Source organism: Nelusetta ayraudi, unplaced genomic scaffold (genome assembly GCF_046127955.1).
Source record: "Nelusetta ayraudi isolate G7.1 ecotype Tasmania unplaced genomic scaffold, CSIRO-AGI_Nayr_v1 ptg000060l, whole genome shotgun sequence".
Classification (NCBI taxonomy): domain Eukaryota; kingdom Metazoa; phylum Chordata; class Actinopteri; order Tetraodontiformes; family Monacanthidae; genus Nelusetta; species Nelusetta ayraudi.
In genome coordinates this window covers 4,657,914-4,683,156 of record NW_027466110.1, presented here as the reverse complement: position 1 = coordinate 4,683,156, position 25,243 = coordinate 4,657,914, and the positions used below count along the sequence as shown (strand labels likewise).

General features: G+C 46.2%; 1 protein-coding gene across 1 annotated transcript; it reads right to left on the bottom strand.

The window, feature by feature from the left end:
- Positions 1-708: 708 nt before the first annotated feature.
- Positions 709-24,338, bottom strand: agps (alkylglycerone phosphate synthase). The gene is made up of 20 exons (XM_076039724.1): positions 24,111-24,338; positions 22,501-22,590; positions 21,129-21,219; positions 20,927-21,047; positions 20,756-20,830; positions 19,682-19,753; positions 19,414-19,493; positions 17,785-17,865; positions 16,492-16,617; positions 15,829-15,937; positions 12,695-12,822; positions 12,259-12,310; positions 10,728-10,804; positions 10,528-10,640; positions 9,033-9,102; positions 7,824-7,885; positions 7,094-7,183; positions 5,143-5,242; positions 4,958-5,015; positions 709-1,097 (listed from the first exon to the last, which is right to left on the bottom strand). The coding sequence occupies exons 1-20, from the start codon at positions 24,290-24,292 to the stop codon at positions 976-978; spliced, it is 1,899 nt and encodes a 632-aa protein (XP_075895839.1). The 5' UTR covers positions 24,293-24,338; the 3' UTR covers positions 709-975.
- Between the last annotated feature and the right edge of the window lie 905 nt (positions 24,339-25,243).

Genomic DNA, 25,243 nt, shown 5'->3' with positions numbered 1-25,243 from the left:
CTTTAGAAAGGCACAGGGCTTCAGAAAGCACGTTTGTGCCACACACACACACACACGCACGCACGCAGGCAGGCAGGCTCACAGGGAGAGGAAACACAGGCAGACGAGTTAACCATGTTGGCAACGACGGAGCGGAGCTGCTCGACTCGACCCGACCTCCACTCCACGCAGAGCAACCGCACGCAGCTTCCACTCTGAGTGCAATTCACAGAGACGCTTCAGCCGCCACTGAAGCCGTCGCTCCTTTTCCCTCGACTCCTCACCGAGTCGACCGCTGGAGACTGTGGTGACATTCTACAATCCACGCGACGGCGCTGGAGTTTCGCAGAGGGGGACGAGAACTCCACTCACTCAAAGGTCTAACCGGGCCAAAAGCAAACATGAGAAAAACTGAAAAAGTGTAACAAGTTCCAAATTTGGATGACATTTTATAATCCACACGACAGCTCTGGAGTTTCACAGAGAGGACAGAGAACTCCACTCCACCAGAGGTTTAATCAGGCCAAAAAAAAAAGTTTATCAATTTCCAATTTGCGTAGAAAAAAAAAACACACTAACATGGATTTGGACTGAAGCCACTGTATCCTCCAGGCCTGGAGTCATTGATCTAGTTAGCGAGTGTATGCCTACAGTGGAAATTCTGTCTTTGTCTGACTATTTCAAGACAAACCGGACAAATGTTCCATTCTTCTTCTGTAGTTTCTTTAGATGTGCGGCTCTAGAGATCAGAAAATGTCACCGCAGCCTCCAGCCAGGGAAAAAAGTGAGGAAGTAGAAAACACTTCAATTTTTAGGTGAACTCTCCTGTCATTTCCTTTTATTTTAGTTTTTTAAATATGTTCATGGGTGAATGGCACTGAACTTGATGACAAATATATCTGTTGTAAATGATTCTTTTTTTTCTTTGTTTTTTTTTTTTTTTAGTTTCTGTTAATCCAAACTGCGCAGGCTGCTGTTAGAGGAGCTCAGACGGCCTCAGAGGAGGTTCCTGTTGCCGAAGATGTTGCCGGGGTCCACGTAGTCCTTGACCGACTGCAGCATCCCCATGCCCACGTCGGAGACCGTCTCCCTCATCCAGCCTTTCCGCAGTTTCCCCACTGAGCGACAAGAGCAAACACACACACACACACACAGACAAAAGAAATAAATAAATGAGGTGGAGGAAAGAGGACGGAGGAGGTGGGGAGACGGAGGAGGAAGCGGCACGGCTGATTGCTCGGCGGGCTGCTGGGAGCCAATCAATCTTTGGGGAGTGAGTGAATAAACAGAGGGTGATAAATGCTTTTATTCAGAGAGGAGAAATGTTTTGCATGGCATGATTTATGGAGCTCAGCAGACTATCAAACTCATTAGGCTGTGTGTGTTCCCAGAGGAGGGGCCGGCTGGCGGTGGCGGCGGCGGCGGCGGCAGCAGCAGCAGCAGCAGCAGCAGCAGCAGCAGCAGCAGACCCTCTCCGGCTCCCTCCCTCAGCACAGCCACTGGGGGGCGTTTCTCTCCCCCCCAGCCGCCAGCTCCCCTCTGGCAGCAGCTGAGCCGACCAGAGAGGCTGCAGCCCCACCCCACGCCCCCTGTGTGTATGTATATATATTGTTTTTTTTAATGGAAACTCGCCAAAAAGCCACGAGCCAATCAAAACAGCTCTGCGACCCACCAGTTGAGAAACACTGTGCTAGGGTGTGAATTCAATCTCAAATCCAGGGTAACAACTCGTCCGTTTCATGAGAAAAATGAAAAAAAGCCAAAAACTTTTCTCTCCCATTTTAAGATTTTTGCTTTCGGTCACAGGAAGAAAAAAGCCAAAGGACCGATGCGAAAGTTGGCCGAGGGCTCGAGCTGCAACCTTTGCCAGCTCACAACTCACAGGGAGGGCGTCTGGCGGGTCGCGCCGCCCTCGCAGGAAGAAAGGAAGGAAAAAAAAACGAGGTATGCGCGCACGTGAAAAGTCAAAGAGATAAAAGTCGGGGGAAGCGCAGCAGCTGCCTGCCGAGTCTAATCTGCTCAGATTAGATAGAGGGGGGGGCAGGGTGGCCGTTCTCACACCTTCACCTCCGCATCGCTCACAGGGGGGGGTGAGGGGGGGTGTTTATCGCTGAGGGAGGGAGGGAGGGCGGGGGGAAGGGGGCGGGGGGCGGGGCTGGAGCCCAACCCAGTGGCCAGTCGGGGAGCCCAGATGGGCTGCAGCCTCAGTCAGGGGGCAGAGCGCAGGGTCAACGGGGGGCCTCCAGATGGCGACGGAGGGACCAATCAGCTGCTGCGCAGTAACTAAGAAAGTGTCCCCGCCCCCCCTCCCCTCCCTCTCTGCTCCGCCCCCCCTGGCTCCACCTCCCCACCCCCTCCCTCCTCCTCTCAGGGAAAACAGAAGGTGCCTCGACTGCATCATTGCCTCCATCACTGTGATAATTTACACATCTATCTTGTCACTTCCTCCCCTCGTCGCCCGCCGTCGCAATCAATCTCGGCGGGGCTGCGGCCGAGGAGAAGCGCAGGTAGTTATTTCAGAAGTGACAAATTCTTCTCTGGGCGCGGCGCTTTTTTGGGTGGGAGGGGAGGGAAGTAACGGGAGGAGGAGGTGAGAGGGGAGGAAACTTCAACCAGGGAGGCCACTTTGATCTTTTTTCTAGTTAGTCCAGAGCGGGTGAGCTCGGTGAGGACGCCGCCGCCAGAGGTCGACTTGTGTCTCGACACGAGCGCTCTCGCTCTCTGGTTGGCCGGCCGGCGTCCCTGACAAATGGAGGAGGTGTTGCACGAGAAGGCGGGGGGAGGAGTGGGGGGGTGGGGGGGGCACCCTGGGCCTGGGCGATAGCGCCGAGCTGCTGCTCCGAGGTGCTGAGGAGCAGCAGAGGCCCAGAGATGGACGACTCTGCCCACTGATGGATGTTTGAACAAGTCCCCACTGACCTGCTAAAAGGAGGGCACTGCCACACACACACACACACACACACACACACACACACACACACACACACACACACACACACACACACACACACACACACACACACACACACACACACACACACACACACACAGGTCAAGGGGACAAAGCTGGCGTCAAACTCAGGAACTTTAAAGGTCCAGTAGTAAGGCCTGATCAAAATACCTCTGTAATCCAGGCATAGGCAAACTACGGCCCGGGGGCCATACGCGGCCAATCGAGCTTTTTAATCTGGTCTGCCGGACTTGAAGAGATCATATAAATAGTCAGTACGTTGTAAAACAGCTGTATTTCATCTATTTTGATAAAGTTGTATTGGGATTGGGAGTCATTTCAAAATTTCAGCAAAAAAATCATTATTTTCAATGGGGGAATTTCAAACAGCTATAACTCCTCAATGGTGCGTCCTACAGTATTGGAAACCTGATCAGTCTTGATAAGTACGATAAGTCGGCCCTTCCAAACATCCTGATCCAACACAAGTCACTCTACGACTTGCTGGCCGTCTTTCATTTTCTTCAATGGAATTAATTGGGCCTCGCACCGCTTTAATTTTTATCATTAACTTTTTTGTGAGTGCGTGTTGCCATCTATTTTTTTTATTTTTTTTGAATAGACGTTTTTGGACCATGCGGCTCCACTGGTGTCCAATCGTAACGACGCAGATCCACGACTAACAGAAGAAGTGAACGGCGACACCTCTGAGATTCCCAGGAAGCCGACGCCCACCTGCTTGTAAACACGAGGGGAGAAACAAAAAAAAGCATATTTCCCGCGGCGGCCTCCCACCTCGGCGACTCCTCGCGACTACATCTGTTCCGTTTGATACGCAGAACCTGCACCCCCCCCCCTCACCCTCCCTCCATTTGTCAAGGCTTGATTGTGGGCAGACAAAGTGGCCCGTCTGCGGCCAGATAGCGAGCACGCCGTTATTAATCACAATTACAGAGCGGGGGCCCTGCACGCCAGGAGCCGCATCAATTACAACCTCCTCGCGCCCCCCAAACCCAACCATACACACCCCCAGTCCAGTCACCTCCCCCTGGGTGTGTGTGTGTGTTTGGGAAGGGTGGGGCTGGAGGTCAGGGTACAGCCGGTGATAACGGCTGCATCATTTAGCCCCGCCCCCTGCTGCCCGCCCTCCATCTCACCCCATCCTTATTTTTAAATTATTATTAGCAATCTTTTAATTTTGAACCCGCCCCTCCCCCTCTCCCCCCGCCTTGAGAAAAAAAAAAAAGGAAAAAAAATTGCCATTTAATATTGCGGTTGATTCACTGCATACTGTTTTTGACAGGCGTGATGAATTATCCCCGACGTGATGTATGAAAACAGCGAGGCGGATGGCAATATAGATAAGGCGGCCGCTTCGCTTCAGCCCTGATGGTGCTGCTGCTGCAGTGGAGGTCCCGCTGCTGCTGCTGCTGCTGCGCCGCCATCAGCGCCACCATCAGCGCCGCCATCAGGGCCGCCATCAGCGCCCATCACGAACAAATAACCGGGTCGAAGCGATTCATCTGAGTCGCGGGGAAAAACATTCTTCGGACATGAGAAAACAAGCAGTGAGAGATCTGCACCCCCACTCTCCCACCTACCTGCCTGCCTGCCTACCCAGTGTGCAAACACAAGCTGCGTTTCCATTACACTTAGAATTGCGCAAAACCTAAATATCGCAATGGAAAACTGGCCATGGAAACTCCTAAACTTGGAAAAATCTCTCAAATATCGCTTAAAGGTTTTGACGCTCTCATGAGGAGGCTTTTCAGAATCTGGCGGGACGAGATTTTCTGAGAATTACGGGCGTATGCGCTTCACAACATTTAATGGTGCGCAGCGCCCGCATATCGCAATTGTGCTCTGTCGCAATTTTAGAAATCTCGCTTTTATTTTGCGAAAAAACTGTAATGGAAACGCAGCTACTGAGGAGCATTCTGGGTAAACAACGCCGACACGTCGCCTCTGTGCATTCATCACGATCAAGAAATGTTTTTTGGAAACACTTGGTGTGCACGTGGTCTTTACCTCCGTGGTGATGCGACAAACTCCCTCCGTTGGCAAGAATCTCATCTCTGGCTGCATGCTGAGTGGGGGAGGGGACGGGGGGGGGGGGGGATAAAAATGAAAAAGGTTGCAGGTGAGATTCAGCGTGTTGTTCCATCACATTTTAAACAAGGGCCGGGTGATAAACAAGGCCGTGTCAGTAATACCTCCACTTGTTCGTAGATGTGCACCGGGTCGCTGAGTCCTCTGTAGTTGAAGGCAAAGTAGAAGTAGACGCAGGCGCCGGCATCGTACGTCTGAGTCACCCTGCAGGGGGGGGACAGGAAGGACATGTGAGCGGACAGGAAGGGGAGACGGTTCAGATGAACACATTTGCAGGTTGTTGGGCGATTTTGGACAAAAATAAAATCCAGATTTTTTTCTGTGAAAACTTGATTTTCAGTTTCAAATTTATTTTTTTTTTTGTTGTTGGTAAAACTACAAAAGACAATGGAATAAATTATCTCAACTATTTTATCTTTATTCTTAAAGAAAAATAGTATAATAATTTCCCTATTGGGAATGAAGTGCAACTGAAAGACACTGTAAACCCTCCTTGGGTTTAGTAAAGTGACAACATTTAGATGAATCTCTTCGGATCAATGAAGTGAGAACCTCACTGTCACCAAACCTCACATGAAAATTAACAAGTGCTTCATAAACAAATTAGAACTTCCCTAATTTGGGAATAAAGTGAAAACAACACAAATGAATGAATCCCGAAATGAAATGAATGAATTTTGATTTAAAATCGATCAAAATAATCTAAACTAGGTTGGATTCAATCCCAAATTCCATCCCAAATTACAGTCATGGCTACAGTAGTTACTATGACTAGTTACTACATAGTTAGAGTCATAATTGCAGAATTCATCATCTCCTGATAAACATACTGTTTGTACCTTTATTAGATATTTTTGAGTCACACACGGCTCTAAAACAAATAACGTGCCATTCTGTTGTTTTAGAATGAAGCTGAATCACAGTTCACAACTGTACAACACTGAGACAGAAACAAATCTTTATTTTCTGTTTCGGGAATGAACTGCCTCTGCTGTTTGCATGAGCAGCGGCGGGGCCCTTGTTCATGTGATATGGCCCATCGCCTGGCACGCTGGCTGCTCCGAGGGTTAAATGGACAAATCAATCATGTGACAGACCGCGGCCGGGAAATGAATGGCTGGAGCATAATCAGGCTGAGGCCTAATCTGAAGCCTGGTGCTCCTCGGCCGGCTGGCCGTCTGCTCCTCCCTGGGCTGCTGGGCTCTGTCTCAGCTCCCAGGGGTCGGCCCAGGAGACGGAGACGACCAGAGAAGTTGCTTTGTGCTCTTTTCCATTTCAGTAAAAATCTTTAGAGGCGCATTCTCTTCATTTTTTGTGTACGTTGTGCTAAATTCATTTAAACGCAGACACATCTGCTGCGCAAAAGAGCTCCAGTCCTGTCTGCAAACAATTAAAGAGGCACGACCTTCCGCCTTGTTAAACAGGGTTTAGTTCCTGCAGTAAATACTGGGGAGCTGTAAGTTTTACATGAGCCCAAAACCACAAGGGCCAGGAGTTAGAAATGGGCTTAACCTGTTTCAGGACTAAATATTTGTGAAGAACAATGTCCTCAGGACTTTTTCTTTTTTGATCCAAAATCACCCAGCGTGTGTAACGTGTCTTAAAAGACAAAAAAGTCACTTTAGTTAGTTTGTTCATCCTGAAGACATTGTTCTTCACAGATATTTAGTCCTAAAACAATTTGAGAAATTTCTGCAAGAATATTTTTTTTGGTAAAACTACAAATGACATTGGATCAAATTATTCCAAATATATTATTTTATTATTTTATTCTTAAATAAAGGGGACGTTATATTTTTTATCATCAGTGAGCACCACTTGCAACATTAGGCTACAAAACATCGTTAAAAGCACGACTGGGTTACGTGACATTTCTGGTTAAATATGCTAAAAAAAAAACAAGGCGAGTGCATATCACACGCAACTCCGGGAAAAATAATTCACTAACAGGTAGTGTTGAGGGCAGCATACGGAATCACTTCCTGTTTTTAACATCCCCATACGAGAAAAAAAGTGCTGCTTCATTTGTGGTCCAAACTGTATTTTGCACATTACCTGCAGGTGGATAATGGAGGGAACTGCACTCCTTTGTCTTTACACTCATGAACGATCCGCGCCTTCACATTTCGGCAAATGTCCAACACCCTGAAACAAAATTTATCAAATAAATAAATAAATAAAAAAATCAAAGAATTTCAAAAAGTCATGACATTTGTGCACCTGAAAAGCCCAGATTAACTGTGAGGGAGCAGCAGCGAACAAGGATAAATCAGAGAGAGAGTTTAACTCAGAGATGTGGGGGTTGAGGGGTAGGGTGTGGAGGGTGGGGGAAGTGTGAGCTGGTGTGTGACGTGATGACCGCAGTGGCAGGGGACTAGCTGGCGGTCCCCAGCCGTGTGTGCAGGGCTGGAGGATGGATAATGAGCCGGGTGCATATGCTCGCCTCAGCGCCTGATCTCTGGCTCTCCGCCGTCAGGCACGTTACACAACACGGAGCCGTGTGCGGTTGTTGGGAAAAGAAGTGAGGAGGAAGAGGAGGCGGAGGAAGAGGAGTCGATGGAACCGCAGAGAGAAACCTCGCGCCACACGTGGGTGAAATGCAGCAAATGTACACGAGCACGCGTCCATTAGTTCTGGCAGGTTTTGAAGGTTCTGCCGGATAGAACGACCTCGCAGAGACAAAAAAGACGCAGCGGAGGGATGACGGAGGAGGAAGCGTCTGGAGCCGACTGAGTGTTTGGGAGATGTCGGATTCAAGCCGACTGGTCTCACGGGTTGCACTCACCTGTCCCAAGGCACAGACGTCTCAAAGGACTCGCCGATCACATAGTAGTCCATCCCCAGGTCCTGCACAGGACAGGATGCGACGTCAGCACATGTTATATGACACGTGATCGTGCAGTTTGATAAAAAAGTGTGGAAAAAATAAAGCAACCCGTGTCGTTTCCTTCCTGAAAATGCTGGAATGCATTCAAACTTCTACTTCTAATCTGCGGTGCTGGCTGCTCTGACAGAGGGTCACATGTTAACACAGAGGAGCGAGCGCGAGGAGTCACATTCCAGCCATAACTCATCCACAGTCTGCAGCTGCGGCGCTGAAGCAGGAAGTGTGTCTGCTCAGCTGAGAAAAATGACTCATTTAAGCAGTTTTCACATCTGAGTGATTTCTATGGCGGCGAGGGGTTTTCCTCTGGCAGAGCGGGGCGCTGCCACACTCTGCTGTCATGTGGCAGCACAGGATGGTCACTTTCTCCCCTCGGTCACGACTGGGTTTGCCTTCATATCGATGCTGCGTGTTTGCAAATTCAAATTTGATGACAGAAAATGTTGTTACTAAATATTTTCACATGAAGAAGCCTTAAATAAGCCACAGAGCTCCAATTAATATGACTCAAATTAGATTCTGCCAAAGTTATTATTACACGTACTGTGTGATCAGGGTGAAGTGTTGACTGAAAGGAAGAACAACTTTCAATCAGGCTTAAAAACCCACTCGAGTTGTCAGAAGGCCACAGTAGAAACAGAACAAAACAAAAACGCACTTCTCAAAACTTCCTACTGATCACAAAACATGATTTCCTCACATTTTTGCGTGTGATGCGGCTTCAATATCTACCCCCCGCTCACTCTGTTGTCAGTAGCTCGTTTCAGTCTTATCTGACAACTAAAACCTCAAAGAATCCAATTCACCCCGGAAGCGACAAAAGACATTAGTCACTATTTCACCTCACAGTGATTTTTCCTCAGCCGGGCCTATTATCGTTGTTGCCAGCAGCTACTGAGCTGCACCTCCTGATGTGGTCAGAAGAACAGCATGAGGGCCCTGTGACAACAACCATGACCTGATGCAACTAAAGAGCTCCTCGAGTCACATTCTGCTCCTTTATGTCCTCGTCACTGGACTGTCTGCTGTCAGTGTCCGGCCCACCTACCCATCAACTCACTCACTCTGGCGGGGTGCGAAAAAAAAACAACAAGAGAGGGGGTGACCCACCCGTAGGTAAGCGATGACGAAGGTCAACATGTAGCCCCTCTGCCCATTGTCCTCTCCAGCTGCCAGCCCCCTGAAAGCAGATAAGAGGGTTAATCTTTAACAGCTCTTTTCTCAGGGCTTTTGTGTGGCCCCTCGCACGCAGCTGCGGGAGCCTGTCAATTCAACAATGCTGCCGATCAATGGAGCCGCGCTCGGTGCATCGCCACAGGTCAGCCGCACATCCATCACCTGCGGAGGGTAATCAAATTTTCATCAAGCGGCCAAACTAATCAGAGCGAGCTCATTACAAAATCGCTACATCGATTTCTCGGCGGGACCTTCTTCCCGCTTCGGAGGGAAAACGTTGCCGGCGCCGCCGCGCCAATCCATCACGGCCACTTGATCGGACGGCCGATCGCCGTCGGTCCGAGGCGGTTGCGGCGAAAGCGGAGGACGCCGCGTGTGGGATGACAGGTTTCCTTACGATTTAATAGCGGGCTGCGGCTCGTTGTCTGCCGCCGCCGCAGCAGCAGAGCAGCAAATGTGTGCGTTGGGACATGAACTGTTAAAGTTAGTAAATGAATAAATAGAAATCAACAGAATTCCCAAGACATCGGTGAAATCAGCCACTGGGGAGCAGTGAGGGGAAGCAGTCGGTTCCTCAGAGAAAATAAGCTGAGGGTGTCTAATGTGCTCGTTTTGCTTGTTATTCATTTAAGTGTATTACAATTGACTGGGTCCTTCTGTATACGTCAGTTTTCAGTTAAATCATCAAGTCCAATGAACCAGCCTCATTCATTATCTCAAAAAATGAAATAAAAATAAAAACTGCACAGGTTTCTGGAAAACATCTATTTTAAAAAAAAAGAGAAGAAAAAAGTTCTGTTTTAGCTTCCGGCTTAAACTCATCTACTCTGATGGAGCTTCTGCACGATTGGAAGCCGATTGGTCAGTTAAAAATTGGAGACATTATTTATTTGGTTTTGGTGATTTATCAAACTTTATATTTGAAATGCCTCTCCTGAGTTTTGCACCTCTCACTCTCAGTTCATTCTAAAGGCCCCAATATAAAACTACCAGTGTGAAGAGCAGGACGGAGAATTCGGGGCGGTTTCCTGGCCGACATTGATGACTGATTGATCGGCTTCGTGATCAATCACTGCTGCCGTGTTCTCTCGCTCTTTGCTGTCCGGGTGGTTGGGGTGGGGGTGCGGGTGGAGGTGGAGGGGGCGGTACGACGGTCGCCGCCCACACTGGCCCTACTTTAACATGAGAGGCCATCTGACAGGGGGGACATCCACAGGTGATCCATCAATCCCCAGCCAGCCGGACCAACGGCCGGGTGGACGGCCGCGTCTCGCCGTCGCTACTGTGCAGCGGCTGCTTAAATAAAGTGACGCCGGGACCTCTGGCAGCTGCCGAAAACCTCACGGCGAGCGGTGCTTCATCATTATCACGGAGCCAGAACCTGATGTCCGGGGGGAGGTGGTGGTGGAAAGGTGGAGCGACTACCTACCCGAACTTTGCGGCGATGTCGTAGACTTGCTTCTCGTGCTGCAGGACCTTCTCGCGGTTCCCCTCGAACAGCAGCGTGGCCACACACAGCCGGTTCTGGTCGAAGCCTTTAAACTGCACAATAAAGCAGCGGTGGATTTTCGGTGGTTTCACGGGGCGACACTTATTAATAGACGACTCCTTATTTTTTCTTATTTTTACCTTAGTGATGTAGAATTTCTTCAATCCGTCCAAGAACGACGTGAAAATGGAGGATACTTGCGGCTTGAGGGCGTGACCTATGAAGCCATCAAATAAGCGTGAGTGCAGAAAAACATTATTTTTCTCCGCGCCGTCCCCCCGCTCACATTAGCCGCAGCCCCGGCTCCTGCTCACATCCTTCAATGCGCCGAGAGGCCAAGTGAGTCGTATTTATTTGGGGTTTCCACACAAAAGGAGGAAATATAAAAAGGTAACATTTGAATAAGTTTACAACTGGCCAGTGGCCGCCGGCGACAGTGGCCATAAATCAGGCGGTTTCCGAGGGGAAGTGGGGTTGACACGGTGATATCCGTCTTCCTCACGCGCACTTCTTGATTTATTCCTGATCGGACGCACAAAAAGCGCCTGTGGACAAGTGAAAATGAGGGGCCGGGGCCAGTGGGACGGTTATCAATCACAGCGGGGAAGTCACGGGTGATGTCGCCGAGACTTAACAGTTCATTTATTCCCCCGCTTCCCACCCCCCCTCCATTGCAGGAGTCCCTTCATCACTTAGTGTCCTAATTGTTTCCATTCCAAACTGTGATTCTGGGTCTTTAGGTTTCTCACAGCCTGCTTAATTAAATACTCAACATCCGAAAAAAAAGACGACAAAAAAAGAGAAATTTACACCAACACTGTACATAATTTATTCCGACTCTCCCCTCAGTGGTTCAGACCTTTTTTCTTTTCTTTTTTTTCTACTTCTGACACATCAACACCGGCCACAACATCCCAATTTTTCACCTCGCCCATGAAGACGGGCAGCGGCCCCAAAATTCATTGGCCATCTCAACGAAACATGTAAAGGCGTCAAATTTCTTAAGTCGCCGGACAACATGATTAAAAGAAAGGACCAGACACTAATAAGCCCAAGACGGTATCCTAGAAGCAGCAGTGCCAGTGATTCGCGCGGACCCTGGTCACTTCATCTTCCCCGCTTAATGCTAAGAAGTGCCTCGTCTTTGAAAAGTGGAAGTATAGGGGAGATAATGAGGTCCCTGGAGAGCAGGGGGAACTTTACAGGAGTATCTGGAAAAGCCAGATGCGTTCCCCTGCACCTCGAGAAACAACGCCAGAAAATTTTCAATGCAACAACTATTTAATTTTTTCCGCCAGGGTCATTTTTCATCTTGGCTCAATGTTTTTTGTTTTTTTTGGGGTCATCAGCAAGTACAGCAATTCCTCTGCAGAAATGATAGTCAATTTAATTTTGCGCAGCAGAAAGTGAAATAATTGCACGGCGGAGCGTTGCCATTTATTATTCACTCTCTCAGGAGCACAAACGTGAATCTATGACCACCAAAGTAACACGGGGACTGGAACAAATTTCACTTCAACAGTAAACATGATTATGATCACACTAGTGGAAAAGCCTTGGTGCGGCTGCGCAGATGTATGAGAAATGCTAACGTTTAAATTGGACCTTAAGGTGACAAAGTACTTGAGAAACAGGGGCTGTTTCTAGCTTTCAATGGATAAATAAACTTACCAAATTTAAACTGTTCATTATCCATGAGTCGTATAGACGCAGGAGCGCACCTCTGAAAGAGAAAGATGGAGTTTTACATCACCAACATGTGACTTACATTTATCACTTCATGGATGGATTTGAAGGTGCCACAATAACATGCATTGCCAGTGAAAAAGGGCTTGATATGGGACTGTTAAAGGTTGGAAGCATTGTATAAAACAGCATCAAAATACACAGAGATCGAAACTCTTTTCCAATGGCCAAGAAAAGCCTAAACAGGTTTTGTCTTCTATGAACTCCTAGATGGAATAAGTGCAGTTGGTCGAACAAATATTGACCTTTGCGTTCTTTTCGTAACAGCAACTTCAAATAGGGCGTCTGGGTGTGGCCTCGTGTTTGAAAAGGGAGGAAATAAACCCTTTGGGAGGCGCTCAAACAGAGATTAACAGATTACCTGTTTGGCAACCTCTCGCAGGCAGGCAACTCCCTGCTCAAAATTGGGGAAAACCACAGAGCCGTACTTCTGGTACTCCGGCACGGGGCGGATCTTCATGGTCACCTCAGTCACCACACCCAGGGTTCCTGCGGAGAGTCGCGGAAAAAACATTTCAGATAGATAGATTAGATTTCCACACATTGCGCAAACTCACAACCGCCCCAAGAGGCCGTTTACACGGAGACTGATCTTTTTTGAAACCGCACATTTTCGAAAACGCTCTCGAAAAACAACAACAAAAACAACAACGCATTTACACAAAGCCGTATTCAAAAAACAAAGAAAAAAAAAATCAGGTGTACACAGGTACATTGGAAATGACGGAAAACGATGTAGTACCTATGCCAGGCCTGGTGTGGCGCCGCAAGTTTACTCCCTGAATGCAGAAGAAGAACACCTGAAGCACGGCGCAGGATTACTAGCAACTGTGGCGCTAACGCTGCTTCAAGTCTCTTCAGAACACAAAGCCTTAAAACGGTCCAAGTTAAGGTTGACTGGGAGTCATGCACAACTCAACACGGCTTCAGTTTGGCTCTGTTACACCCCCCCCACAGGCTCCTCTGGGTGACCTTTGTCTCATGTTTCACCCACAATATCTAGTTTTCTACAACACACTGGGGGTGGGGGTGGGGTGGGGAGTTGGGGGCCACCAAGATTTATCAGCAGAAATAAAGCAGAGCCATATCAAAGACACAGCGGCCAGCAGTAAACACGAACGCAGGTACACCGAAACCTCCGGCTCCCCTCGTGACCCCGCGCCATTAGCTGCTGAGGGAGTCAAATTGCACGACTAATAAGCGCCACCCTTTGAACAGCCGCAACGGCTGGGAACGTAAAAAAGAAAAAGGCAACTATTATTATTATTATTACCCCTGAAGATTTAAGTTTGTTCGATTTAGATCAGATGTCTGCATTTGTGACATCACAAAAAGCTGTTTTCCAAAACTGTGTGTTTTAGTCACTCTTTCAAAAACAGATGAAGCTAGCGGAAGAAGTGAAGGGCAGACGTCCATCTTTTCTGAGGAGTTCATTGACAGACCAGGCGCATATTTTTGGAAAACATTGGTGAAGTGAGTGTTGCACCATATGGGATCTTAAGCAATGTGGCAAAAAGTGCTGCACTTGTGTGTGTGAAATAGCATAAGTGTGTCTAAAAATGTCACTAAAATTAAGGACAAAAAAGTTGGAAACCACTATTAAGAAAATAAGAATGAAGACTCATATTTAGATTTATGACGTCTATACGTATAATTTATATAGTATACTGCACCTATACATGGTAGTGACAATAAAGATGAACTGAACTAACTGAAGATTTAATCCACCATTACAACTGTCTGATTAACTGATATGATATCATGTTGGTGAATATTTTTTCTGTTTTGTTACAGGTTCTATCACATTATGCATCTCTCCTACATATAGCTGCTGAACTACTTAATGCGGGATAATGACCTCTGCTCAGTGGCTGAGTGGTAGACATGTGACTCCTTGTGAGGCCCCGCCCCTCCGTAGAGAGCGAGACAGGGAGGAGCAGAGAGAGAGAGAGAGAGAGAGAGAGAGAGAGAGAGAGAGAGAGAGAGAAGCAGGGAGGAGCTAGATAGAGTGGGGAGGGTCGAAAGGGGGCGAGTGGCGGAGGAATAGAGGGGAGGGTAATAAAGAGGAGCAAGGTCAGAAAAACACTCCTGGGGAGGAACACAATGGCACAGTATACTGGAGTGCGGCTGAAGCCATCTTTACTGAGACCTTGGCCAGTATACTGGACAGTGAAGAGAGGAGCAGAGTTGTGATGAAGTGATGAGATGAAATGAGATGAAATGATGATGGACTCAGATTTCCAAACAGAGAAGATCCAGGATTTAAAAAAAGAAAAGAAAAATGGCACCTAGTGATTGGCTCTGCGTATTAAATTAGATCTGGTTGGCTTCACCTCCCTACATTACATCCTTCACGGCTGAGTGGTCTTTAAAAGCAAAAAGGAAAAAAAACAAAAAAAAAAAACTATTATTGATTATTCCAATGGCTCTTCTCATTGGCCGATGCAGCCGAGGAGGAAATACTTGACATTCAAGCGACTCCAAGGTCTCCGAGATAAAGAGACCTGGTTGTTGTGCAGCAGATGAGGAGCTCTGATCTGCATGCAGAGGAGGGAGTGTGTGTGTGTGTGTGTGTGTCTTGTTGTTCGCTAGCCTGAGGAACAGGAGGTAGATCATTTGAATCCTGCGGGCTCTGAGTGTGAGGCCCCCCCCAGAGGAACCAGGACCCTGCAGGGACGTGTGGTCCTGTCCGTGTCTCCAGCAGCAGCAGCAGCAGCAGCAGTGCACACAAGACATTTCATGTCTACGTTTTAACTTGTCCCTGTTTGACTTTGTGAAACGTCATTATTGAAAGAGCATGTTTTAACCCTCTGTTTACTGCGGCCCACAAACGCTATGGGTGTGTTTGACCGTCTGTTCAGCTGCCAAAACATTACTAGCAACAACATATAACCAGACTGAGGCCAATTCTGTAGCATGCAGTCGTGTCAAACACAACCAACAACACTGTTCACTAACAATTTTCGTGTGCGTTCCACTGTTGTGCGTCAATGACCTGTGACTTTCTCTCTGGTATATTTGGTTTTAAAATGGCATCCCAGCGGCCACTGTGGATTTTTTTGTTGTTGCAGTGATTGCAGCCCAGTCAGGAAGCAGATTGCCGAGTGTTGTCGGGTGAATATAGAGTCGCTACCCGCAGCTGTTTAACACAGCCATGCCAGCAGTCTGTGAACCCGCTCATTATGTCAGGAGGAGCCGGCATATGGCGGCGTTCTCTCTCTGTGGGCACGAGGACGAGCTCCTGCAGATGGGGGTCAGGGTGGGTGGGGTGTGGGGGTGCGGGGGGGTGAAGAGTTGAGGAGACGCTAACTAAACACCCCTGTGGATGACTTTTCACCAGAGTCGGTTAATGTTTAGGGGGCCCAGGGCCGTGAGAACCGGCCTGATGTTACACTTTTCTCCCAGAGCCTCACACGCAGATCCAACACGTGCACGCTGGTGCGTGCAAAAAACATGAAACAAATAAACGGCACAAGCGAGGAGGAAGAGGCAAACCTTCGGAGCCCATGATGAAGTGGTGAACGTCGGGCCCGGTGGACATGCGAGGGCCCTGGCAGCTCTTCTCAATCACTCCTCGCGGGGTCACCATCTTCACATGGATCACCTGAGAAAGAGGGGAAAACAAAACACAGTGGGATTTGACTGTCAAACTCAAACACACAGTGGGGGCCAAAATGTAAAACTTGGACAAAGTTGCAGGCCAACATTGATAGTTATTGAAAAATTCTTCTTCCAGATGTAACAGGGAACCTTTTTTTTAAATAGACTCAAACAAGTTTTGCTTTACCTTGAATATGGAACAAGAATAAACTTAAAATTTTAATTAAATAAAAAAAAAAATCATCAAAATAAACAAAATGTAAATAAAAATTGTATGCCTCTTTTTTGCCGAAACACCAGCAGAGCATTCTGGGATTTGTAGTATTAGCAGGACATGTGCTGTGTGATTTTGTATTGCCCCGTGGGCCAGACAAAATCACACTTTACTATTACTGGTCTACATATCCTCAGTATCTTTGGCTGTGAGGGCAAAAGTCCAGAAGCCTTGCTAATAATTTCACCTCTAACTACTCTCCGTTAACTCCAGAGCACCGACAGTCAGCCGGTGTTTGTGACAAACACGTGTGCAAAGGTTGAAAGGCCGGACGTGCGACTGACCAGGTCCTCGATGTTGCCGTAAATGTTCTTTTTCATGCCCGACGCTCTGGTTGCAACCCAGCCCCCCAGAGAGCTGAACTCCATGGAGTCGGGCTCGTGACCCGTGCAGTAGCCGCTCTCGTTCAGCTGTGAGGAGGAGGAGGACAGAACGGAAGAGGAAAACATGAGAGGGATTCATTATGCAGGTGTTTAAATTCAAGGTTGAACCAAGAAATGGGTGGGAAAAAAATAAAATGCCGAAAATGTTTTGAGGAGAGGCAGAGACAGCAGAATTGCCCCTAGAATTGCACAAAACCTAAAAAAAAACAATAAAACTGCTCACATGACCAGCTGACTCTGAGTGAAAATGCCTCGTTATGTTTGGACGGAGGAGGAGACGAAATATTTTTTTACAAGTAATCAAAGAGAAAAATATAACAACCATTCTTGACTGCAAACAAACGTAAACAAACAAAAGCAAACGTAATTCTCAAAAATTTCGTGAGAATTATCGCGCTCATAGAAATGCAGCTATAGTGATAGTGAGAGCACATTTAATGTAAAAGAAGCCTGACTAATGTAGTTTATTGTAACCAGGTGTTATTGAGGCCCACAAAGTCAGCAAAAAAATCTGTAATTTCTGACTTCTGAACTTCCTGTTAATTGGGCCGTACAATGAGCCTTCTGGGAACAGTTTCAAACTCGGCAAAAGATAAAAATTCCTTGTGTGAGTGACCAGGCAGCCAAGATCGGAGGGACTCCAGCACACTGCCCCCCCCCCAACCACCCCCAAATCCCGGACCACCACCAACACCACCACCACACACGAAGCAGCGCGTCCCTTATAAAACCGCAACTTTAGACCCGACATTTAATGGTGATAATAACAAAGACCTTAAAGAAGAACAACATGGCCGGCAGAATGAGGGTGAGCTCAGGCCTGGTTTTATGGCAGCGTGGCCCCTGGAAGGCACTTCATAATACACAACCATCTGCTCCACAGAAAAAAAAAAAGGGACACGGTCTGAACACAGAGACCGAGTCCTCTCTCTGCATGCCGCTCACGCGTTCGCTCTACTTCAAACGCCGGATCCTTCTCCATTTTTCTGAATTAGCCTGATGGCGCCATCTGCTCGCGGCGGCCGCCTCGCTCTCTAATCTCTCCCGTCCTCGCCGCCTCGCTCTCCCGTCACAAACTCCCGTCACTTGGGCGGTGCGCCGAGCGCCAAGGTGACCGACCGTCGCGCCGCCACGTCACCGGAACGTGACGCTCCGGTGGCGGATGAAGGTGACGGACGGCTGAGCGGCTCTCACCTGTCTCTCCAAATCTTGTCCCACCATGCCGGCCTCGACGTGGGCCGTTAGATTTTTCTCATCGATCCACAGGATGCGGTTCTGTAGCGCGGGGGGGGGGTAGAAGGTACATGTCGTTTAATAGTGCTTTTAAGAACCAATGTTAGGCAAAATTCCTGTGCAGTACATTTTAAATACATTCTGATGCAAGTACACTTTAACCAAATTTGTGCAATACATTTTAAAACTCATTTTATTACCTTATTATGTCTCTCACATGTGCACTTTGTATGGCTTCCTTATTGTTTTTCCATGTTTGTCTGCTGTTATCATATATGATGTCTGTGTATTTCATTGTCTATTGTGAAACAGTTTTTATGTGTGGTGTGACACCTGAATAATGTATCTATCCATCTATCGGTCTATATATCTGTCTATCTATCTATTTATCTATCTAAAAACCATTTAACATTTTGAACAATAATTTCCAGCCTGACCATGAAGTTACAAGATATGAGAAAAAAGTTCATCGATTGCTTCTATGGCTTGCTCCACTTTTCATAAGCGTGCGATGATATGCAGACCAGTCCTTTATGATGTCACAAAGGGAACAAGTCTCCAAACAGATTCAGCAGCCTCAGAGATTTTTTTTTTTTTTTAGCAGGAAGCTAAACTCTAGAAAGTTTTGTTGACAGTTATTTCTTTTGCAAGGCTGCCCAGCAGAGTTGAAGGTGAAACTTAAAGGTCAGACAACGAGGAGAATTTGGACCCCATTACAGAAGTGGCCAACTGAAGGCTGCTTGATGCTAATTGGAGAAATTTAGAAGAAAATTGTCATCAAGACTTTTTCTTCCAAGGTCAACTATGCATTTATCAGCAGTCCATGCAAACAGCAGCCTCAGTGGTGGAAAACTGTCCTTCTGCAGGTAAATGTCTGAAGATGAATGTGTGCAGGAGGCCTTGGGGGAGACAGAGGGCCCCCACCCACCACCACCTCCACCTCCCCTGCATTAAACTCACTCCTACATCTGACTCCAAATATATGCCTCTTACTTTGGCGGCCTCCCTCTACCTGCAGGAGGTCATTTCACACCTGCCATAAATTTTTCTCCAGGGGTGATAAACTTTATGATGCGGCCACGCTGCTGCTTTCATGTGCCTCCATCTGCGCTGCCCCACCTCTGACCCGCGAGACTCGGCTCGCAGCGTTCGTTAGCTTAAATATCACATTATTGCGGATGTTCATCATTTATATATTTCCAAACACACATGAACACTATGAATGTTACTATGAAAATTTCAGACATAAAAAAAAAAATTGACGGAAAAATGTGTGGAGTTCATGTGTTGGGTCGGTGTATGGCTGCAACGATGCTCATTTTCTCTTTGGCAAAAAAACAAATTAAAATGTTCATTTAAACCAGATGAAGCTCCTCAAATTAAAGTGGCGCAAGTGCAAGTGTGTATTCTGTCTTGTCAACAGAATACACACTCAAAAAAGAATTCCTTGACATTGTTGTGAATTCATTATTTACATATATATACATATATAAAAGAAAATCAAATATAGAATGAACAATTTTTTTTCCACGATTCTAACTTTAACTGACAGGATTTTATTTTTTTTTTATCATTGTCATTATTACATACCATCTGTGAAGTATCCAGTGAGACTATGGAGCGAGTTTCCTCTTGGGGGCACTCTAGAGCACTAGAAACGCTGGTCCCTCCTGAGAGGTGGAGAAACAACTGTGTCAACAGCAGTGGTCATGCCTTATTCTGATGTCAGTTCAATTATAGACTACCTGCATTTGTCAATATAGAAAAAGACAAGTGTGAAATTGAACCAAACAATATGAAAGCATGCATTATTTGACAGTTTATTGCGTCAACTGGGGTCAAAGAGCACGCAACCCACCTCCATAGGGTATCAAACAAACATTGTGTTTGCAGGCCAGGTCCACAATTTTAACTACATCATCGTGACAGTCTGCAAAGACAGAGAACCTCGTTTTAAAACATTAGTGACCATTATAAAGCAATTTTTTTCACTGTACACATGCTATTGCATTCATAAATTTGTTCAAATGACAATAACCAGGAACAGATAGTAGATATTAACCAGAAAAGCACTTAAAGTATGAAGGACATAATAAAGATATGTGTATAAATACGCGGACAGAGAGAAGGGTTGTGGTTGCTTGTGCCTGATAGGAGTGTTTTGCTCAGGGCTTTTCTTGGGCAACGCTGCAATACAGTACAAGGAGCTGTGTTCTCCAGGGGTGCTGGATCAATACAAAATTAAACTGACCAATGAGAGAGCACCACATCCATACACAGTGGAGTGCTAAGTGAGTGGGCAGAGCAGCGTTACCTTCCTACATTGGTTGTACTCTTGCAGAAATGCTTTTACAACTTAGAGGTCCCAGAATTGCACCAGTTTTCTGATTTTTATTTTTGATTGCAACTGCATTTTAGCACAGACTTCCTGAAAAGTGGAAGAAAGAAAATAACTAAAAGAAGGACTTTTGACATTTACTGGAGTTCATTTATAGGCCTCAAACAAATATTGTTAGAGAATATTGGTAACGTGAATTTTGCATAATATGGGAGCAATAAAAGTGAATACTGTAAACACAGAAAACAATCTCCTAAGTGTTGCCAAGGGGATTTGAAATGATGATAAGATGGTTTTCAACATGAGCAACACTTATTTGTATGATAAAATAATGGCAGTGACAGGGCCAAACCAACCTCTAAATCATAATTCATGGCTGTAATGCGCAGTGTGTTGAGTACAGCCCCCCCCCCCGACGTTTCATATTAAGCCTCCTCTCATACATAATAAAACTCCTGCCTCTGCAGAGATTAACCCTTTAAATCAGCCAAGCTGCTGTGGGGGAGGATATCAGCGAATGCAACATGGGAGAAGAGCAAAGACCAGTATAACACATGGCCACCGTGCAGCTTAAACACTTCATACGCTACTCACTTGGCCAAACCACCAGATCTGGAACACGACCAACTTTTCCCTCTCGCAGAGGAAATATCTCATGGACGCAATGGCCTGGAGCCAAAGGCAGGAAGAGAGTAGAAGGAAAAGTGTTAAAAGAAAAGATCTAAACAGCGGCTTTGTGGGTGGTTTTCGTCGGGAGGGGCTCACCGTGTCCCCGGAACACCCGGTCCTCTGCTTCGTGAGACACGGGGATACCTGTGGATTTCATTTCCTCCACAAAGGCCTCGTTCAGAGTGGGAGGCGGCACCGCACCGCTGGACAGAATGGGCTGCGACACAACAAAGAACACACCAGTGATGATGCCTGTCACTGAAGACGCGACAGAATAAAAATGAATTACGCTGCCCACCGTCGCCGGGGTTTTATGGTGCACGCTGGCACCGAATGTGCCTTCGAACCAGTCTTTCAGCCCGGGGATTATCATCCCACTTAGTCTATACCTGCAAGGAAGGGACACAAACAAGCACACACAATCAGCTGAGGTCCGTGTTATCGGGGATTTTCACTTTTCTGAGAGAAAAAAAAAAAAAAACCAAGAAGCGCGAGTGCAACGTTGTTGTTCATGCAGAGGAGCAGTGACGGCGCAGTTTGCTCGTCCCCGCATAACTGAGCTGCTGGCACGGCTCGGGTCAAACAGAGAGGGGACAGTGGAGGGTCTTTGTCTGATCTGAGAGGCTGTGAAACACAGACTCCAGCGAACAAAAAAAAAAAGAAAAGAAAATCCCATCGCAGTGAGTGCAGAGGGGGAGAACATAACGTTTTATAGTCACTCGTTGGCACTGGAGCCCTGGTTACTGACTGCACCCTGTCCAGGTAGCATTTCACAGGGGAGAACGGGAAATATATTCTCATATGTCATGTGGCAGTTTCCCCCTGAGGGCCAAGTGGGGCAGTTGTTGTGAGTCGTTCATCATGATTACACAAACAATTCAGATTTATGATTCGCCGCTCAAAGAGAAAGAGACCCAAGTTTCCACCGTCCAGGAAAAATGGAATTCTGCAATGGTTTGTGTCTTTCTTTTGCGCAGACAAGGGTTCTGTTCGTCCTACCTTGACGTGTTTCGGCAGAGCTTCTGCCTTCCTCGGAAGTGTTGTTTCGGTTGGACACTTCCAAGGAAGTCGGAAGTTCCGCCGAAACACGTCAAGGTAGGACTAACAGAACCCTTGTCTGAACAAAAGAAAGACATGATACTATGAAAATTGAAGACACGATGAACACAATTGAACTATGAACTGGAATTCTGCACCCTCGCTAGATTTTTCTGTTGAACTAAACTAAACAAAAAAAACAAACAACTAATAATTTAGCAAACAAATTTCTCCCCGGCAACTTCCTTGAGGCTATTTACTTTGTTTTGACAGACTGGCAGGTGCTTCTGGTGCGTTTTAACGGCAGAAAGGCAGTTCAGAAAATCAGTCAGTGGCCTCAGTTCACCAAAGAGAAATTCAAACGGTAGCCATTAGGTGGCAGTAGCACCACATTGCTGAGAGTGTGGGAGGTGGTAGACAAGCATGAACTTCAAAAGTCGCATTCACAGCAAACATTCATTTCGCCTCCTAGTTTTTTGTATATTTTTGTTAGATTTCTGACCCTAAACAAAAAAAGACTGGCTGTCAAGTAAACGGTATGTGATTAAAACGTGGACTTTCTGCTTATGTATAGTGAAACGATTCACTCCAAAAAAATGTGTTAATGAAAATATGCTACATTTCAGAACTACCTTTTGCCAGTAAATTCAGCTTGGCCTTTTTTATTGAAGAGGAATCTTGTGTCACTGTATCCCCATCCGTTCCATTTCATGATGTCCTGCCTGTTGCAAATAAAATGAGAAGAAGGTTGAATCAATGCATCTGCCTCAAAACACAGTCAATATTTAGTGCATTAAATAGAATCAGAGCAAGTGCGAAGGAGAGTTCCAGCGGCTGTCATTTGGAGTAACTTCACTTTTAATAGTATACAATGTCCAGTAAAATAATAAGTGAGTAACAGCATGTTAAAGATGTTATAGGAGTTTTGTTTTGTTTTGTCCAATAATTTGAAAACATATGAAAATATGTACTATAAAAGTATACTTTTCTCAAATGATTTTAAAGCACAGTAGGTTTTTAGCAAAGAGTGGATTTTGTTTAATCTGCCTCAATTTGATTTTCATGGAAAAGGTTGTCTGACCGCCCAAAGAATTTGAAAATCAAGAGATGACCAGATGCCACAGAACTCACCACACTAGAAACGCAACTGCGGAGAAATGCCTGGAAAAACTGCTTTACCTTTGGCTCTAAATACAAAACCTCTGATCGGCATCTTGAAACTGTTTTCTATTTTAAGACAAACGTTAAAGTATGTGTCTCCTTCATAAATTAAAAACTCTTTTTCCAATTGGTGGAAACTGCATCCAAGAACATTCCCATCTAAGGGAAGGTGCAGCTCGTCGAAGAATGGACTCCAGCAAGTGGTGAGCAACGTCAGACGGAATTGATTGCAAAACGACAAATTTGATTTTGTTTTTCATCGGTCACGTCAGACTGACGCTAGGTGTCAGTACAGAGCACCGTCTTGTACTCCAGACAGTCTCAGCTGCCAATAGGTTGAAAGTCAGGCCACTTTCAGCTGCGGCCAATCAGAGCAACACAACAGACATAAGTTGCACAGTCTCCAACAGTCTTCCTGTTGTTACAAACTACCACTTTCTGCACAGTTGTCCTTTTCTATGCAAGAACTAAGCTAAATCAGAAATGTCCACCTCTAAATAAAGTTCTAAAAATCGACATGAAACACAAGTTAAAAATGAACGCCAGACAAGATGGGAATTAAAATAAAAAATTGTCGGTCACCAAAAGGAGTGCTAATAGAAAACCAGAACTGTTGAGGGTAAATATTTGGAGCTACTGTACAGGCTGCTAATGACTTTTTGAAAGAGAAAGTAAAGTCTCTTATCAAGTTTCAAAATCAGGCTCTGCCAAGGCAGGAACTCAGACCGATAGGAAAAGTCAACCCTGTTCATATCATGAACGAAGACAAACTATGAAACAATGAAACGGCCTCTCAGCCACAGTTGGCCAACTTCACCAGAGTGAATCTCAGAGACAGCTAGCCGCACCCTTCCCATTTGAAATGAATGTACATGTAACTCTGTGCGTTAGCTCACTAACGTTAGCCAGCAGGCTAACCAAACCAGTTTTTAGTCGCGTCCCATTCCTCCATCAATAGAAAAAAGTGAAAACGAGCACGTCGGTGGACGTTGCAGGCAGGTCCCTTCACATATATCAATTGGCCACTGTGTCAATTAAAAGCGAGCTAAGGCTAACGAGAGGCTTCATCCCAGCCCAGTACCTCCTCCTCGGCACCGTCTTCCCTTCGCCGCTGACATCGCTCTTGCTCTGCTGGGCTTTGCACTCCGCGGCTACGATGGTCTGGTCTCCGTCTTCCGATCTCTGTAAGTGGCCGGTGATTATTCTGAGTCTTTGCTGTGCAACCCGCTGCCTGTCAGAGGAGCCGCCGCCGTTAGACGCCATGCTGCTTCCGTGTTTGTGAAGGGAGGGAGCGGATCCATGAGCGACTGTCAGAGGTCAGCCCAGCGAAAGTGCGCTGCGTTCAAGTACGCTCGGAAAGTTCAAAATATCATCATGTCTTAAACAGAGGAATGGACTTTATTTGAACGGTTACGTTAAATTCAATTGAATTGTTTTTAGAAACTAGCCTTTGGTCGCCTCAAAATGGCAGTTTTTTTTAAATATATATTTTTTATATATAGCTGAGTTGAAAATTTGTCACAACATTTTTTTTCTCCTTTTCTAAAGATTAAAAGAGCGTCAATATAAAACAGCTGCAATTAGGGTCTTAAACTGTTTCAATGGCATCCATATACTTTCTTTGTTTTTTGTAATTATCCGCGTACGATTTTAGTAGATTTAAAAGCCACATTGTGTAGAAATGCGTGTAATTGAACTAGCCTGGAAGACGAAGAAATAATCAATTTTTTGTACCCCTTTTTCGTTTAACTTGAGTTTTCATGAAGCATAGAGGTAAAGAATGGAATGGCAACTGAACGTACCACTTTACGTTTTTCCCACAATGCAACGCAGTGCAAAACCGGTTACACATACCATGGAGACTGGAATTTTTACAGTCACCGTGCACGGTCCATTAAAACGGCGAAACAATTTAAGCTCTACTACAGTTTTTTCCCTTTGGTTGTGGCTGGAAGTTGTGCACAACGCATATCGTGGTTCTTGAACAAGATGTACCCTATCAAACGTCTGTAAGATTATTCCTTCTGGGTTCGTGATCTTATGCATGCAATGGAATGACGCAATGGGCAAAACCACCCCTGAATATCTTCCATTTTCTTTTTAAACAAGTAAGAATATTTTGTCTATTGCATTTCAGTGAACTGACAAAAATGACCAGATCAGTTTTCTCTTTAATGCTAACTATCTTAGATGGTCAACACTGCATCGTTATAT

What these genes read in the sequence shown, in the direction of transcription:
- agps (XM_076039724.1), bottom strand. Translation starts at nt 24,292, where the DNA reads ATGGCGTCTAACGGCGGCGGCTCCTCTGACAGGCAGCGGGTTGCACAG. An exon ending in TAATGAACAGTTTAAATTTG is followed by an intron (nt 10,805 to 12,258) that starts GTAAGTTTATTT and finishes ATGGCTTCATAG; the next exon opens with GTCACGCCCTCAAGCCGCAA. An exon ending in TTTGTCGCATCACCACGGAG is followed by an intron (nt 1,098 to 4,957) that starts GTAAAGACCACG and finishes CTTGTCGCTCAG; the next exon opens with TGGGGAAACTGCGGAAAGGC.